Source organism: Rattus norvegicus, chromosome 3 (assembly GCF_021556685.1).
Source record: "Rattus norvegicus strain SHRSP/BbbUtx chromosome 3, alternate assembly SHRSP_T2T, whole genome shotgun sequence".
In the NCBI taxonomy this organism is placed as follows: Eukaryota; Metazoa; Chordata; class Mammalia; order Rodentia; family Muridae; genus Rattus; species Rattus norvegicus.
Window position 1 is genome coordinate 4,454,532 of NC_141536.1, and position 18,268 is coordinate 4,472,799.

The 18,268-nt window shown below is 42.9% G+C and overlaps 1 protein-coding gene across 5 annotated transcripts in view; it reads left to right on the plus strand.

Moving 5' to 3' along the window:
- The window catches only part of LOC147995368 (CD99 antigen-like protein 2), a 73,555-nt gene extending 55,762 nt beyond the window's left edge, over positions 1-17,793 (plus strand). For all 5 annotated transcript variants that reach the window (XM_087655077.1, XM_087655078.1, XM_087655079.1 and 2 more), the window contains one exon: positions 17,577-17,793. In XM_087655077.1, the coding sequence (XP_087511203.1) occupies positions 17,577-17,758 (182 nt within the window). In that variant the 3' untranslated portion in view covers positions 17,759-17,793. The remainder of the gene's footprint in view (positions 1-17,576) is intronic.
- The last annotated feature ends 475 nt before the right edge of the window (positions 17,794-18,268 follow it).

Sequence of the window (18,268 nt, forward strand, 5' to 3'; positions counted from 1 at the left end):
TTTGCTTCGTTCTTGCAAGTGCTGTGCCTTGCATATGGGACCGGTGTTCTATTGCTTAAAATGCCCCGCAGTCATGTTTGTTCCCAGAAACACCTTTCCAGATGGTGTCATCTCAAGGAACAAGCTGTAAAAGCCTCTAAGTTAAACTTCCAGGGGTCAGGAGGACACGGAGCATTTAAAGGGTGACAATTGGTATTTCCAGACGGGGAGAGAAGGGCAGTGGTTACCTCTGTAAGCGTGCACGGGAACGAAAGCCTGAGTGACAGGCCGGGGGCTTCAATTCATTAAATGTACTGGTTTTAGAAAGGAAGAGGTGTCCGGAAATTCTTTAATTGGGCTCACGTTGGAGCTCATCTTGTAAAGAATAATTAATTGTTGGCTACGGTTACTCCCTCCATCACCCATCACTGTAGGTGTCAGAAAAGAAGATCAAAGGGGACACGGGAACACGGGTGACATTCACAGACACCGTCCCTTCCACCAAAAACCAAGCTCATGATGGGGAGCGAAGGGGAAGCATCATATAATTTCCATACATTATAAACTCAATTAGCAAACTTCCTCGACTCGAGTCTTTACGACGTAGCTTCAGTCGTTCTGGCGTGGATCTGTCAAGTAATATGTTATCCGTTGTGTATTTTTTCCTCAAGACAACATTGTTGACACACTGCGAGTGTGTACCTAAGTCCTGGAGCATTTCTTGAAGTGAGTGGCTTGCAAACCCTCCATTCTTCCTCCTCCTTTGACCTTTCAGGACTCACACTGTTGCCATTTTTTGCAAATGGCCTTGTTCTTTTCGTAGTGTGGATGAGAGAAGGTCCAAAGAGGTTTCTTTGGAGTTGTTTCCACAATATTTCTGGCTTTAATGTGGGGAAATACTGTTCTATGGTGAGGAGACACATGAGACACCCACAGTCGCTCCAACAGATCAGGGAGTGCAACATGAACGTAGGGAAGTTGTTGAGCTGCTCTTCATGTATAACATTGGATGTTTTGATGTAGATGACAGCGCATTACCTACAGAGTAGTCTCAGTTTTGTGGTAGGAAATGGATGAACATGGCTGTGAGAGATTTTGCAACTGCAGGAATACTATATTCCCTGGTCGTTAGCTCAGATAGTACATTTTGGAGTAATTTTTCTGTTTGCTCTTATTTAGCAATTATAAGTTTTTTGCAGCAATATTTTCCTCTTTTTATTACTTTTTTTAGTAATTATAAGCTTTTTACAGCAATATTTTCCCCCTTTTTATTACTTTTTTCTGTTCTTATTACTTTTTTTTTTTTTGGCAGGGTTTTGTTTTACAGCCCCAGCTTGCCTGGATGTCACAAGCTTTCTGACTTAGCTCTCTAGGTTCAAGGGTGGCGCCACCTGGTATAGCTTTATTTATTGACTTTAAAAACACCGTACCTCTCTTGCTATTTTTTTGAGACAATAAAAACACATTTTAAAAATATTTAAAAGCCCTTGCTGTTTCTTGCTGGAAGCCTGGGACACTCACAGTGTCCCCAGCAGTTGTCGACATAATCACTCCACCATCCCATGATTCTCTGTGTCCTTGACAACCAGATGTGTCAGGCACTTGATGTGAGCCACAAGCTAGGTGGCCATCAGAGAGGGGCAGACTCCTGCCTCATGTCCCTGCCTCTCCCAACAAGTAGCTCCACAGGACTCGAGGCTGACGTGTGTGTGTGTGTGTGTGTGTGTGTGTGTGTGTGTGTGTGTGTGTGTGTGTGCATTGTCGTCTTTGTTTCTGAGCTGCCGAAAGTCTGACACTTCTGTTAACAGCAGAGATTATTCATCATTTTTCAACCCATTGTCTTTCCCTATAAGAATAATAAATAATAATTAATAGTAATATTAATAAAGGAAAGATGCTTATTTACCTCCAAGTTCTGGGAGCCGGGTGACCAAGATGGGTGGCTATATCTGGTGAAGGACTCACGTTGCACCCTAACATGGCAGAAAGACAAAAGGGCAAATGGGCACAGATCCAAAAGACAACACAGCCTGCTCTTGTGGCACCGAACGGAAGCATCACGCTTTTTACCGCAAGTTTCCGTGGGGACAAGATTTATTCAAACCACTGAGCACAACTTCCTCACTGAAGTAATTCCTTATTCTATGGGGTCCATCCAAGTAAAGGTGGTTGCTATAGCGACAAGGTCCCTGTAACCTCAATCGGGCAAGCATCATAGCTTTGTAATCTTTGCATTCAATCAGAACAGGGCATTTGTCCTGGTCACAGTTTCATGTCTTTGAATATATGTGTTTTTAGAAAGTCGGTATATATCGTGATCTCATGTTCATGCCCTTGTCCCAGTTTCTCCTCATCGTTTAATAATAATTTATATCACCGAGCCCTTTTCCATATATCACCAAACATTTTACTTTGCTATTTGTCAGTGGATGGACTGCCAGACCGAAGGCCGTCATGAAAGAACTGTGCTGCTGTGAACATCTGTATATGGGTGTATAGAAGATTTCACACAGGCATAGTTTTTAACTGTCTTGAGTACATGTGGGCATTGGCATCTGCTCAGCATCTGCTAGGGCCTCTGTGCTGGGTCCAGACATGACTCCGTTTCACTTGTGGGTGCCCCTTTAATACCCGAACAATATATTATATATTGCCTCTATACTAATCTCCCTGCACTTGCCCAAAATTCTCCTCCTGAGACTTAACCAGAGAACAAAGTCTCTGCTGGGACTTTCTGAGACTTCCTTTGTCTCTGCAATGAATCTGAGTCTTCACCTTAGCCTCAGGCAGACTCTTCAGACAGGGGCAAAAAGCAGCCACGTTCTTCACCAAAACACCACAAAAACAATCTCCAGGCCACACACTGAAATTATTCTCCCCTGAAGCCTCCTGGGCCAGGTCTATGCAGTTAAATTCACTCACAGCCACAAAGTCTTCCTGCCAGGAGAGCTCATTGGACCCCACTCAAACCATTTCGTGGCTTTCCAAATCCAAAGTCCCAAAATTCATGTTCTTCCAAACAAAAGTATGGTCAGGCTTATCAGTAATACCCAGGGCTTGGTATCAACTTCTGACTTACTTAAGGTTTTACTGCTGCGGACAGACAGTGTGACCGAGGCAGCTCTCACAGGGACAACATGTGACTGGGGCTGGCTTACAGGGTCAGAAGTTACCTGAGTGCCCCTGAGGGCTTCAACTGATGATAAAGAGTTGCCATAGCCAATGGCTGAGCAGAAAGACAGAAAGACAGGTCATGGGGTTGGGAGAGAGGAGAGGATGAAGAGAGTCACCATGATCCAGAGTTAGAAGGATCAGATTTAAGAGCTACAGGAGAGAAAGCAGCCTATGATGTAGGTAGAAGGGAATGGGATCCTATTGGGGGAGTGGGGTGTTTCCCAGACGGTAACAGGGCAGCAAAGATAAAACATAGATTTAAAGGTGTGAAACCTTGGATGCTGGGTGGAAGGGAGATGTATGGTAGCTGTCAGGAGAATTAGAAATGTGTCTTTCATTCTCAAAACCAGAGAACTCTTGGGCAGGTGCCATGACTGTACTAAGGAGCCAAAGTTGTTTAATTAATTCACTGCTACAGTCTGGTACATTGAGGTCCCAATTGAGTGTCGCATTATCCTGCAAAGCAGGATAAAAGTTTCCCACCGTTTCTAGTTCTCACCAGCTGCTATTTCTCTAGCAATAGCACATCTTGGATCAAAGTGACCCAAACCTCCTTGGAGACTGAGAAATTTGTCAGCAGTCCAACTCTTAGACGTGTTAGAGGTGCTGCTGTCTAATTAAGCTATAAACAAAGTTACTTTCTCATGAGAAAATGACCATGAAGTCCACGTCCTCAGGTTCGCAGCTTATTTGGGAGACAGAGCACCAGGATCCTCTGCTTGAGGAAGTTGCCTCCTCTGTATCTCAGTGTGCTGAGAGTGACCGAACCACCCTAGGGTGCCCTGCAGCTGGCAAGCTAGGAGCAGTCGCCTGATGACATTTCTCTAAATTAAAGAAAAATAGTGTCAACCCTAATCCCTAGAGAATGGCTAAGCAGACAGAGTGACCCATGGTCCTGAATAGCCAGAGAAATGCTGCCCTCTGTGGATTGGCTGCCTACCTTTGGGCTATCACAGGCAAGGGAAAACTCTTAATATTTGCACCAGATCCAGTCTTTTCCAATAGTTTGGCCTGTGCCCTAATTAACTTAAAAACACTTAATAATTTTAGTATTAATAATTTATTCCACATTTCAGCTACATAATTCAGTCTGCCTAAAATGGGAAAAATGAAAGGAAGTAAATTCTTAGTAATCTCAGATGTAAGAGTCAGGGACTTTAGAGAATTAGCCAGCCTTTGTTGTATAACTAAACCTTCAAGAAGTTCCTCTTAAACCTTGAGTGTAACCAAGCAAGACTGAGCCAGAAAGCAACATTCTGGTTCACTTTTATACTAGACTCAAGGACAATCATATACAATACACACATCAATCACAGACATTTTCTTCTGTCCTCTCCTGCTTACATGGAAAGCAATGGAGCCAGAAACTCAGATGATAAACTTCAGTCCAAACACAAGAAGCCAATTAAAATAACAACAATAGAGAAACCTGGTTTGATGGCACACATTTTTGCTGGGGGGACAGAGACTCCATATCTTTCCTACCCAGCTAGCCAGGCTGGTTATTAAGACAGATCAATATTCCTAGTCAAATGAAAACTCCCATTTTATAAAAACTGGTGGATGGCACCTGAAGAGTAAACCCCAAGGTTGTCCTCTGCCCTGCACACATGCAAGCTCACATATGCAGAGCCACAGGACCAAACTAGCCTGTAAAAGGTTTTTCATGAGCCAGGAAGATAGCTCAATGGGTAAAGGTTCTTGTGTGGCCAAGCCTGACATAATCAGTTCACTACCTGGGACCTACCCAGAAACCTGACTCCTACCAGATGGCCCTGACCTCCATGCTTTGAGGTTTGGTCTGTTGCTCTGTATTGTAATGCTAACTGCAGGCCTCCACGGCCTGATTGTCCCAGAGACAAGAGAGTCCACATGTAGACCCAAGTGATACTATGGAAACTTGTGTCCCCAAATTATTTCTGATAAGTGAATAAGGATTCCAACAGTCAACAGCTGGGCACAGGCAGGGTTTAGCATCCCAGGACTTCAGGCATCCAAGAAGAACCATGAGTAATAAAGAAAGTGAAGGGAGGAGGAAGCCACCATGGGTCATGTGGGTTGGCTAATTGGAATTAAGAGCAGCCCAGATGAAACACAGCAAATTATATAGTGGGATTATTATCAGGGAAACAGACATAACAGCCAGAGGGTCCATGGCTGCCCACCTCCTGTGCTGGTTAAGGCTTAATGTAAATATGAAGCTTGTGGGTGTCTTTTATCTGGGAACGAAGTGGTCAGAGGCAGGGGAGGAAACCTGGGTTGGGATTAAATAATTTCTACCACATCTACACTCACAATTCCTCCCCCTCTACACACACACACACACACACACACACACACACACACACACACACACACACACACACACACATGTAATTTTAAAAAGGGGGATAAGGAACTTGTCATCAACCATGGAGATCCAAGTTCTATTACTAAAACCCAGGTGGTAGGAGGATGACCTCCTCACTCATTGTCCTCCGTCCTCCATATGCACACTAACACATATATGCATATGCACACAGAATATGATAATGTATCAATTAACGGATTAATAAATTAATTAAAGGTTTTTCAAATCATCTGTTCTTGGCTGCCGCTCACTTCTGACTTTGGTTTACACAGCTCACTTCCCCACATCTGCCTCTCCTTCTCGCATGCCTTTCATGCTTGCATGTGTGTTTCTCCTCTCTTAGTGTCCATGTTTAAATCTATATTCACTTGTTTATAAACTACAGATCTGGTGGCTAGACACATGGTTTCCTGGTTAAAAGAACTTGCTGTGTGATCATAAGGCTTGGAGTCCAAATCCCATCATCCTGCAAACACCAGCCACTACATCTGCCAGGAATCAGACAACATCCTCTTGGGCAGAAATAATGAAATACTGCCAGTAATTTGGAGGAACACACACTTACAAATATATGGCAAAAATGCAAAATTTGTCCTTTTAAAATGTAGCTCACAAAAGTGTTAGGACCTGCGTTATGAATCAAAGGGAAGTAAAAATTCTGGTTCCTTTTATACCATGTGAGCCAACCAAGTATTGTTATCTCTGTAAACCTGTTCCTTTGTCTGTACGCCAAATTTAAATAGTGCTTTGGGATATTAAATGGGAAACCACTTAGCAAAGAGTTCTGGAGCATAGTGCATACTATGGAATTCACCAATTATTATTAAGTTTTGGAACGAATGTTAAAAAACAAGTAGGGTTTCATGTTCATTTTTAAGTGTCAGGCACAAGGCTTACAATCCTATGATATAAGGTTGAGACTAAAAGGAATTACAAAACATTATTTGCCAAGGACAAATGCTAAGTAAAAATATGCTCCAACTTGAGAACCAAAATACAACATGTGGGAAAGCTCCTTGTACAAAATGGTAGAAAACATCACACTAAAGATAATAAGACACCTCTCCTTCCTGAACACTACAAGAAACAGAATTCCCTGAGATCTTCTACGGTTTTCCTGTCTGCATAAAGGAAGCCCCAGTAAGTTCTCTCGTCACCACAATCGTATTTCCAGTAGAACATCAAAGCAAAACCTAGGAAAGGCATCTGTAGCTTTCCCATTCTCAGCAATTCATTTTTATTTCATTCTAGACTTACCGATAAACTACTTAGAAAGGCAATCAAATTTTGGTAGGCAGCAAAATTTCACTCAAAAAATAAATAAAAATGAATTCTATTTTATCTTTTGACAACAATGAAAAGTGTCAGAGAACAAGAAACGGTAACACACCTTTAATCCCAGCACTCTGGAGACAGAGGTAGGTAGGCAGATCACTTGACTTTGAAACCAGGCTGATCTATAGGCTACTCAGGAAAAGTTTGTGCATCACTGAAAAAAATCCAGCCTCCAACAAAAGGAGAGAGAGAGAGAGAGAGAGAGAGAGAGAGAGAGAGAGAGAGAGAGAGAGAGAGAGGAAGAACCGATTTTATTAAAAAGTTTGGATTATCTGTTTATGTTTCTTTGCTTGGGGACTGGAGTGCAGAGGGTTTTCTAGCAAAATAAAGCAAGCAGAATTTACTTATGAAGCCTGCAGGCTCATTTCCCACAGCAGTACTATCCACCCCACTGCTAAACTCTGCAGAGCATCGATGGAGTGGGTATGAAACTCCTCTAGTTTTCTTTCAAGCTGTAAACTGCAGGCCAGTAGCATCCTCAACGCTGCCTCCCAAAGTGGCATCTCCATCTTATATCATCTCATCCCATGTGGTTAGGGGAATGAGAAGGATATGCAGGCTCTGATGCTGTTTCCACTGTGTTTACTTTCCAAATGCTTTTATATTCTTTCTGTTTTCATGTTCCCCTTATAACAAAAGCCTCTGTGGCACTATTTCTATGTAATTGTCTCTAGCTTATCACTACATGAGTACATGGTGTCCAGACTCTGCTGACTTTAATAGATACCAGAGAACATTCGAGATCCACACCCCAGACCCCTCTGCCTTTATCTTGCTAGTTTCCACCTCAACTCTGTAGTGCATCGTGAGAGGATTCTCAGAGAGGTGTGTGGACAGTCTAGTTTCTGATGAACAAGCTCTGTCTACATCACTTCCTCAATGACAACCCCTCAAACCGTAGGATATGCATCCTAGTAATGTGAGACAGCCAGTATGAAGCCCCTGACTTTTGCTTAGGGCAAACATTTAAGAAGGGCATACCCTGATCTCAGGTGCAGGGAAGTTTGTCTGCCTGACAGGTGGCTTACGGAGGTGAGTAATCCCTACTTAAAGGTGGACTTGTCACAAGAAAGAGACCAGAGCTGAGTCTTACATTCTTAGAACTTCATATCTTATCAATTACACTTCTGGGCTGCGTGCTTTCAGTCGCCACATATTCAAGTCACCAGTTTTGTCTGTTTATTTGTTTGTTTGTTTCCAGTATTGGACAGAGAGAGGTAGCAGTTCTACTGTGTTCTGTGTTTCAGACATATGACTGGATGGTTGCCTTTCTGTCTCTACTTCTGCAGTTAGACCATCAGGCTGGCTTAGTAAATTGGAATCCTCATTTTGTAGTTCAAAAGTGATTTTTTCCCACTTCTAATTGTAGCATCAGCATATCAGTACAAGTTTAGTTTATACATAGTCTAGGATTTCTTAACAGAAAACATATTGATACCCTCAGCTTTAGAACTGAGACATAAAGCTTGGCTAATTTTCAGTTCCTGTTCTTGAGGCCATTGTATTTGGGGAACATCATGTGATTAGTAATTGCACGTCAACTTGGTCAGGCATAGGATGCCCAGGAGATGACTAAATAGTATGTCTTACTATATCTGGAAGAGTGTTCTAAAGAGCTTAGCATCCACACTGGTGGACTAAAGGACATAACTGCTCCTGTGTGTGTGTGTGTGTGTGTGTGTGTGTGTGTGTGTGTGTGTATGTGTGTATGTATGTGTGACATCTGGCCAGTTGCTGGCTGAATAGAAAGAGGAATATAGGTGAAGGTTGATTCCTAGCTTGATTTGGGGGATTGATCTGTCAGTGACATTTTTAATTCTCAGGCTGTCAGGCTGACTAGATCTCAACTGTGAGCTCTACTGTTTTGAGATTTCTTTCAAACATAACACTGGCTTTACAATTAGACACACATAGAGAGCCACATGTAAGTCAAGGGCTGGAATGCAGACTGAGAAAACTGTTCCTAGGCAGTTTTGTAGCTTGAGTGTGAAATACACTATTGAAAAAAACATTGTGCATCATATGACTGTGTATACAGAACACACATACAGAGAGAGACATATACAATCGGTTCTATTTCTTTCATTTCTTTGAAGAACTCTGACTAATACTTAGTACTTGAAATCTGAAATTCATTGTTTTCTTTATGGATCTGTAAGTCAGAGGCTTTGGAAGGCAAGTTACTTGCTGTAGGTCATTCTTCAAAGGAAGGCAAAGATAAACATGAAGGAAAGGAGAACGTCATGGAGGATGTTAACACTGGGCTTGCATAGTTCTATTGGCAGGACTCGTGTCTTTCAAAACACTCAGTCTTTACTTCCTGATTTCTACACATGTCTAAATGTTTTCAAAGGGAGTTCTAAGAACTCCATCTTTGCCTGGTAGTAAACTAGACAAGGCTCACACCATTCACTGTAGCAAACAGAAGTCACTGAAACCTGGAGATTGGATTTAAAGGATGTGCACTGTCATCCACACAGTCCACAGAGTCCTGTGAAGTTTCTATGTTGCTGACTATTGGATGTTTGCTATCCTCCAGCACCATCAGTCACTATCCTTGGTTCTTGTTTTGAGCCTCATTGAGGACCTCTTAGAACGGCAGTCTGAGTATATCTCCGGTCATAGAGGATAGCAAGAAAGATGAGAACCATGAAGGTAACCTAAAACTCACGAAGGACTGAAGCCTTTGAGGATACACTGGATGTGCACATGTCTTACCGTCTCCAGCCTTAGTAGCACCAGTATCGTGCAGAGGAGCTCAATGATCTGAAAATGTACATGACTTGAGACTTGAAGAACCATTGGTGGAGACCGAGGAGTTCCAAGTGCAGATGATGTCCTATGCAGCAGGATGAGCCAGCAGGTCAGGGGGAGTGTGGGATGCCACCAGCATGCCCAGAGACTTGCATTTTGTTTTTAGAGTGGGGACACAATGGTGATGCTTCTCTGCTGCCTTTCAGATGACAGGCAACATGACACTTGCTCAATCGCAAGCGAGTGCTTGTCACAAGGATTCTGGACGGTATTTTCTTCTCCTCTGGAAGATACAAGGAAACTCTACCATTCAGCCCCTCCAAGGCTTCAGGCATCTGCATGGAAGGCACAGCCAGAGGAGAGACAGTGTCAGTGCATCCACTGCTCCACCACAGTCTGCTTTCTCATTAGGAAAACAAAAGGCCTCCCAGGAATTCTGAGACCTGCAAAGAAGGAGGTAGAAACAGCTTTCGAATGACTCAAATGAATTTTTAAAAAAATCTATTGAGTGAGTTCTCATTTGAAGTTCATAGAACACTCACACTTCCTAGTTTGAAAATTGGTATTTGAGGAGCAAATTAAACATCCAAACTTCGTAAAATCTTCCTAAAAATGTATCTTAAGGAAACCAAATAGGTCCAAATGATGACTGTTCTACTGTATAGAAGACTGGGATATTAAGAATATGGAAAGCAATACAGAATCAGAAAAGCCCACATTCTGTAATTCCTATTAAATTTAGCAATTTAGTTACTATGTTGAATTCTAATTAAAATGTTTAGCTGTTGGGACCTAAGAAAGTCACGTAGGACCAAAAGTAACCCTGCAGAGATTGCTTTCTTGTGGCTGATGGGGAAAGAGGGGCTAAGGGTTCAGTGAAAGCTCAGACTGGACCAACAAGCTCAACAGGTAAAGAAACTTGCTACCAAGTTTGGTGACTTGAGTGTGATCTCTGGAAGCAGGTCCAAAGGACAGAACTCCTCCCAAAAGTTATCCACTGATGCCACACAATGCACAGTGGAATTCATGTGCACAAGTGCACATACACACACACACACACACACACACACACACACACACACACACACAGAGGGGGGCGTAAATAAACATAATATATTTTGCAAAGGCTCAAATGTCACAGTGCCTAAGAATGAATCTTAGCATCCAGTCAGTGTTGCAGAACAGAAGGCAGAAGCAGGCCAAGTCTTCAGCAAGCTAGCAAGTTTCTAAGAATGTGGATCCTGAGGCAAAACAAGGTTTGGAATCAGGGTGTGTCCAAACAGATGGACCATAAAAGGATTTTTTGAGAACTTCATGCAGACATTTGCACTTGCACCAGAATGTTGGCATTCATTCTACACTCCACTGAGCCAAGCTCCCTGGGCAAGCCATCCCCAAATAGGACTAGGAAGTGCCATTTCCACATCTAGCTACTAGGATAAAGAGTCCCACCTCTAAATCCCCTGCCTGTGAATTCAGAGCATTCCAGGGGTATCTGAAAAGATCTTCCCAGTACAGGCCCAATACCTCTGAGACCGTCTCATGCTCTTCCTACCCCAGCTTTAGTCTCCTTGATGGTGACCTGGGCCCTTGAAAACAAAAGAAGTAAAAAGTTCTTAAGAAGCCGTGGCTTTTTGTTTAGCTTCTGGTTCTTAGTGGCTTTGAGAAAAGCTGAATTATAGGGTTAATTAATTAATTTGGGATCATAGAATTCACATCCAACAAACTGGGGAGACTGGGCTCAGAGCTGGAGAGGGGAGACTCAGATGGAGCTTGAGAACTGTCCAAAACTACATCCCATTTCCCTTTGCAACTGCAAGAGCGGGAGAGACCCATTTCTGAGTTGTGCTGATTTGTGCTATAGTAGACTTGGTAATGAGAAAGCACAGTGCCTCCCTTTGTAGCCTCAAACTCCAGGCTCTCCTGTCTCAGTTCCCCAAGCATCAGGAGGGCAGGTGTGCACTGCCACAGTGCTAGCAGGAACAGGAAGATTTCTGTGTTCTGTTATCTTCTTCATGGCCTGAGGCTGAGCCTGGAGTCTCCATGTCAGTAGCATCTTTCAAGGCTGTTCCTCTGCAGCTCTGAAACCTTTTTTTTTTTAAATATAAACCAAGTTTATTTTGCCTTTTAAGTAGTGTTCATATAGCACTAAAGCTAGGTAAACAGTGTGAATTAGTATACGTCATCTCAAAAGCCAGAGTTTTGTTATCATTGTTGTCATTTTTTAATGAGTTGCGAAAATGATGCAGCCTATTCTAACAGGATAAATATTTTTAACCATTTCACTTTGAGTTAATGAAGGCTCACAAATGAACAACACTCCTCATTGAGGAAAACAGAAAGCTGTTCTCGACAAGGGGCAACTCACTCACACAAGCAAAAAGAACTGTGTAAAAATAACTAACTGATCCCATATTAAACGTTGACCACTGGGGAGATGCCTGGGGAGGTTCACTGTCAGATTATTCAAGCACTTGGGCACCCTCTAGAGGCACAACTTGAAAACCTTCAAAACTTCGTTTGGAGAGGTTCACTGTCAGAATATTCAAGCACTTGGGCACCCTCTAGAGGAACAACTTGAAAACCTTCAAAACTTCATTTGGAAATAAGAAAAATCTGATTTTACCTAAGCTATGAAATTTTAAGCTCAGAGGTACCACTTGGACATTTTTATTTGGAAACCTCTTCAGAAGGTGTCTTGCTCTAAAGCACCCATAAAATGGGCGCAGCCACTGTCTTTGCTACTGTTCCAGTCCTTTCTGTACAGCAACACACGGACAATCATCTCCAGTTTCTGAACTGCAGTAAACTGTAAGCACTGCTACAGTGTGGGATAGCTAGCTTTCCTCCTGTTCTTAGGGATAGCATTCTTAACATTTGAATGCCTGTAACATCGCTCATCTTTGGCCCTTCTTCCTCCCTCCTTCCTGTCCTTCTATTTGTCTGTGCTGGACAAAGTTCTGCCATTAGACTGTCACCCCATATCTGAGTTTCTTTTCATAGGATTAAATCACCAAATCATATAAAGTGACATCCCCTGAGATGACAGCTTGTTTCCATGTCACTTCCTTATGGCTGTTCTTTTGAGAAAGGCTCTCAATGTACAGCCCAGACTTAACGCAACCTAGAGATCCTCCTGCCTCTGACTCCCAGTCCACATCGCTTTCATCTGAAATGAGATTAAAAGCTCAAGTTTCAACTTTTGTCCCCAGTACTGGGAGCTTTCTCTCTTGAAGATGCTCTGATAATTTAGTGGGCCAGCGTTGATTTGAATCAGTTTGACTTTGGGTCGATAAAAATTTTCACTGAGTTCATGGACTTCATTTCTTCTCTTTGAGAGTCTCTGAGAACCTGGTTCTTATTTTATTCTTCAGGGCCCAAGAGTCCAGAGATTAGAAATATACCAAAGGTGAAGATTCTAGCAAGAAACCTTGTCCCATAAACTCAGGCCTTAAAGAGAAGGCTAAGGATGACTTAGAAGTAAAGGCAATGTATTTTTACACTCTGTTCATAGGGAGAATAAAAATCAGTAAGATAGACGGAAAGAGGACACTAAAGAAAACAGAGACCTGCCCATGAGACCTTACAGGTATCTGTTGGTTGGGGTTCTCTGTGACCTTGTAGCCCCAACATCATCTCACCTGGATGTTCTACTAACATCATGCCTGGTTGAGTTTACAGTTGTTTAAGATCAGACATATTACCAGTGTCGTAGTCAATGTTCTATTGTTATGAAGAGACACCATGACCATGACAACTCTTACAGAGGAAAATTTTTAATTGGGACTGGCTTAACATTTTCAGGGGTGTAGTCTATTATTGTCATGGGGGTGGGTGGGAACACAGGAAGCCATGGTACTAGAGAGATAGCTAAGACTTCTACATTCCAATCAGCAGGCAGAAGGAAGGGAGCAAAGACATTAGGCCTAGCTTGACCATTGTTAGATTCTCTTTTTGATCACCGAGAAACAAATAGATTTAGGTCTGTGGAGATTTCCAGGCAAATGTGGTAGTTAGGCCCTGTAATTCTAACAACCTGGAGACAGAGAATAAGTCATGGTGAAGACAAACTTCAGCCCAGAGTGAGATCCTGTGTCAAAAACAAAACAAAACAAAACAAAACAAAAACCAAAAAAACCAACAACCTACAAAGAAAAACAAAAAACCAAGAGCCTAAAGAAATGTACCACATCTTGATTACATAACCTTCTGGATACCCTGAGAGATTAGCTGGGGTCAGGCTAGTTGGACAATAAATCTTAACAGTGAACAGCACTGATCAATCAATAGGCCTTGACTGTATATAAAGAGAAAGGGAGTGGAGCATAAGTATTCATTGCTCTCTGCATTCTCAGAGAGGATAATATATAGACAGCTGCTCAACCTGCCATGGTGGACTGTGGCCTCCAATTGTTGGCCAACATACACCCATTCATTAAGTTGATTCTCGGGCATGTGATTTAGTAATGGGGAAGGAACTCATGTGGTAGGACATCTACAAATCTGTGTGACCAGGCAGGCATGTTAAAAATAGGGAAAGGGTCCAGAGGAAGCTTCATAAACAAGAGAATCTCCAAATTGCAGTCTTTAAGTATACTGTATGTACAACACCAACATTAACATGTAAAACATATCCAGACTTGAAGGAGAGACATTCTAGTCATGGTGGCACATGTTTGTAATCCTGGCACTGGGAAGATGAAGCAGGAGGATCTCTGTGAGTTTGGGTCAGCCAGGACTACATAGTCAGTTCAAAGCCACCTCATAGTTTGTCTAAAAAGAATTTTTTTTTTCAGTGAGATAACAAGTCCAGAATAGAGAAACAGAAAAGTCCAACAATAGAAGTGTTACTGAGGACGCAGACTGATAGGGGGCACTCAAAATCCTGGGATGTGGTGTAAGTTGGAAAACATTTTTATGCCAATAAAACTAGGTGTGCACACACCCTGTGATCGTGAAGGCACTTGCCTGTGTACACTGCATTAGAGGATCTGCCTTCTCAGATCCAAATCCTCCATTTCAAGATGCAAGAAGCAGAGCCACACTGACTGCTGGGTGAGTCTACAGGGTGAGTCCGATCCCTGCAGTGGATCCCCCTCAGTCCTGCAATTCTTGAGGGAACCAGCTACTAATGGTCCAGATTTGGCTCCTCAACACTTGGGCAAATTGCTAGTGAGAGCAGGGTATGTAGTCTCTGGGGCCTGAAAAACATTTGACTGTCATTCTTGGAATTAATCTGCTGTGCATGACTAAAGGAATCTGCACCCAGGAACTACTAGCAGGCAGCTTGGTAACATTAAATATGTACCCTTTCCCTGGAGATGCCCCGGAGTGACCTCAGATTGGTCCCATTTCTAGCTGATAGAATTGGAGGTAGCACTTAGATTGGCTATGAGCTCCCTGCTTCTGATCTTTTGGATTATCAGGGTTTAATGTCTTTCCTACAAAAAAAGACAACATAAGAAAAGTACAATTTATTGAGGTTGGAAGCCCACTGTGGCTGGCATCATTACCATGACATCATTCTGTGAATAGCATATGAAACTGGGCTCTAGCATTCATGTGGTAATTTGTGCCAAAACAAGTTTGCTGCGTGATCAAGACAAGAGAGATGAAGTAATAGAAAATATTTGGTAACTTAAGAACATATGACTTTAAAGTTTTAAGCTTGGAAATTTGTTATAATCATACAAATATTATTTTAAAATGATTATGTGTTCAAACATGTATGGCTTAATTAAACGATTAATGAAACATATAAATCTAAAGAAAATGAGAAAACTATCATTATAAGAACTGTGTCTGTTTTGTCTTTAGTGGGTTAGAGACTCTGGTGATGACCTATATTCTGTATCCCCGTTTAGCAGGGTGTGGTGACACTGGGTGCTGAGGACCACAATGTATGGGTTTTCACCATTGGTTCCAAGCTCTGTGTCAGGATCCTCTCTGTCCACATAAGATTTCCAGTCTGGAACTTTTGGTCAAGCTCAGACATGAGCAAGGGCTCAGCCTTGTGAATATTCCTCTGGGTCTGTTGCAGGGTCTTTAAGAATGTGACAGGGGAATGGCTAGTAACTTTTGCCTAGTGAACATCTCAATATGGGGGGCATCTGACCCTTAGGGCAAAAAGTAGGAGGTTAGTCCAATTTTCATAGCTTTCATTGACACATTTATTTTACCCTTCCTGATTTTTGCAGCCTCTATGCACAATGTAATTTTAGATGAACATTTAGGGCCTTTGCCAGATTTAAGGGAAAGTTTGATCATGAAGGTGAGGGCATTGTCAAATCTCAGAGGTAGAGGCAACCCATATACAGAATTTTTTGTCTTCTGATAACAGCAGAGAGTATGGGTCTCTTGTTCGACAAGAACTGCCATCCATTTGCCTCCTGTTTCTTTTTGTCACTTGGTTTCTTCCTGTGTTCTTTCTGTCAAGGTAAGGAGTCCCCTCTCTCTAAAGAGGGCCTATGGACACTGGCATTGGCAAATGCATGTCAACTGTTTGCAGTATGCATGTCTTTGCCCTTCTCCCAGCAAAATGAATGGGATAAATCCAGAAGGTCAGCCCTTTGTGTTGAAGTCCCTTGGCTGAGGGACTGGGCCTGTAACATCCTGGGTAGGTGACCACTGCAACCTAGTATACCTGATTTCATGTTGAACAAAGCTGCTCCATATAAAACCTCTTCATGCCTGTAGGAAGTGCAGAGTGCAGCTGCAGTGGAGCCCAGAGTGGAAGCCAGAGGCTTCCAGCCAGCCCCAGAGCAGAGCAGGATGCAGCAGCCACAACTCCAGAGGTAGCAGCAATCAGGCCTGGGTTCCTGCTTAAGACGGGAGATGAAGCTGATCACATCCACCTTCTACCACAGCTATGGTTGTTTCTGTATAATCAGACCCTGCCTGCAGAATCTGAGCTTTGAGCTCCTGTTGATCAGAACTGGAGGAGCCAGAGCCTGGGCAGTTCCTGGAGTACATTTCCCCTTATGAGGGTTGTTATGGGGCCTCTCCACATCCACGGCTATGTCCCTCCTCTGTTCGGGGGAGTCTGATGACCTGAACTTGGCTGCTGTCTTGGAGTGGCTCCTTTGGGTTATCATCTGGTCGTGGGCTGGGTGGGCTGACAGCTATTTTATTAAGTCAGATATGGGTCTGGCCCAGAAGACGTGCCTCATAATGGGTTATTTCAATGTTATGCATCCACTTACTGCAGTTCCCCTCAGGAGGTCCATTACAATGATGGAGATGTAAGTTAATAACAGTTCCTGGCACAAAGTCAATGTATTTATTAGTACAGTTGTAGCAGCAACTGATCACAAAAAAGCAGGCCAAACAAGATCAAGTCTTTTGGATAGATAGGCCACTAGCCTCCTCCAGGGTCACAGTGCCTGAGACATCCCTCATAGCCATCCCAATCCACAAAACTCCTTCTGGGCCTGTGTCCACCACCCACAATACTACTCAGGAGCCCCTACTGCTACCATCACCATAGCAACAGTAGCACCGACTTGCACCCACAGTTGCTGCCAGAAGAGGGGTGCAGCATGGATGGGCCAGCATGACCTATGAGCCTATGGGAAGTTGTGTATCATCCCAGGGGCAGCAGTAGCTGTTGTCCCAGGCGGGCTCACTTCCCTTCTCTTTTAGATCTTTGACTCCAATCAATAGAAGTGACAGAAATATACAGAGAGATAAATACATAGAGAAAATTATCAGGGTCCCAACCATACATTCATGCACCTGAAGAGACCATATGGACCCCAGTCATAGATCCTGACCACCTGCAACTCATTGGCATCCTAAACAGAAGGTGCCTTAACCAAACTTAACTCTAGAGGTGACAAACCAGGCAACTTTCAATTTTGATCCATTTTTGGGCTGGAGGTGTCAGATTCTTTAAAAGCATTGGCCATCAAAGAGATTTCATGAGGAACATCTCAGGTTGTACAACTCTCAGAGTTCTTGACCATTACATTCTTTCCATCTCCAGGAAACTCCAAGACCACCAGTGTTTCAAGGTCTGGACCCGAGATGGAGGTGTGTTACTGGGAGTGGATTTTGAGGTTTCAAAGGCCCCCACCATTCCCAGTTAGCATTTGTTTTCTTCTACTTCTTCATCAACGTCGGAGCTCTCGGCTGTCCATGCCACATGTTCTTGCTCTAAAACTCTGAAATTGCAAGTCCCCAATTAAATATGTTGTTCTATATGTCGCCTGGGTCACCTGTTTAGTCCTTCTTAGTTCTAGCATTCTGTTAATAGAAATAACAACAAAAATCAAGCTTTCTGATTTTGTAGATTCTTTGCCAGGGCATGGTAAGATCTACCTACCTTCATTGTGATGATTTTCAAGACTATACTGATTTCTAAATCTTGCTTTTCTCAAAGACTGGAATGGTCCCCTTGTCAATAACAGATCGGGCCTGCTGATTCTTTTTACTAAGTCAGGTAATAGTCAAGGGCAGGAAAAGGAAGCTCCAAACACCCAACTGCAATTTGCTGTGAAATTAGCTCTGCTGCACATGGAGGCCATTCTGGGAAGAGAAAGCCATCCATTCCAGGCAGTCCAATGAGAGGAAGTGATTGGCTTCATCCAGAGAATAGGTTGAGTAGAGTTAAAATTTGCATTTCTGATAATTCCCAAGGAAGTGAAGTTACTGGTACTTGTCCAGGTTACAGTTTCA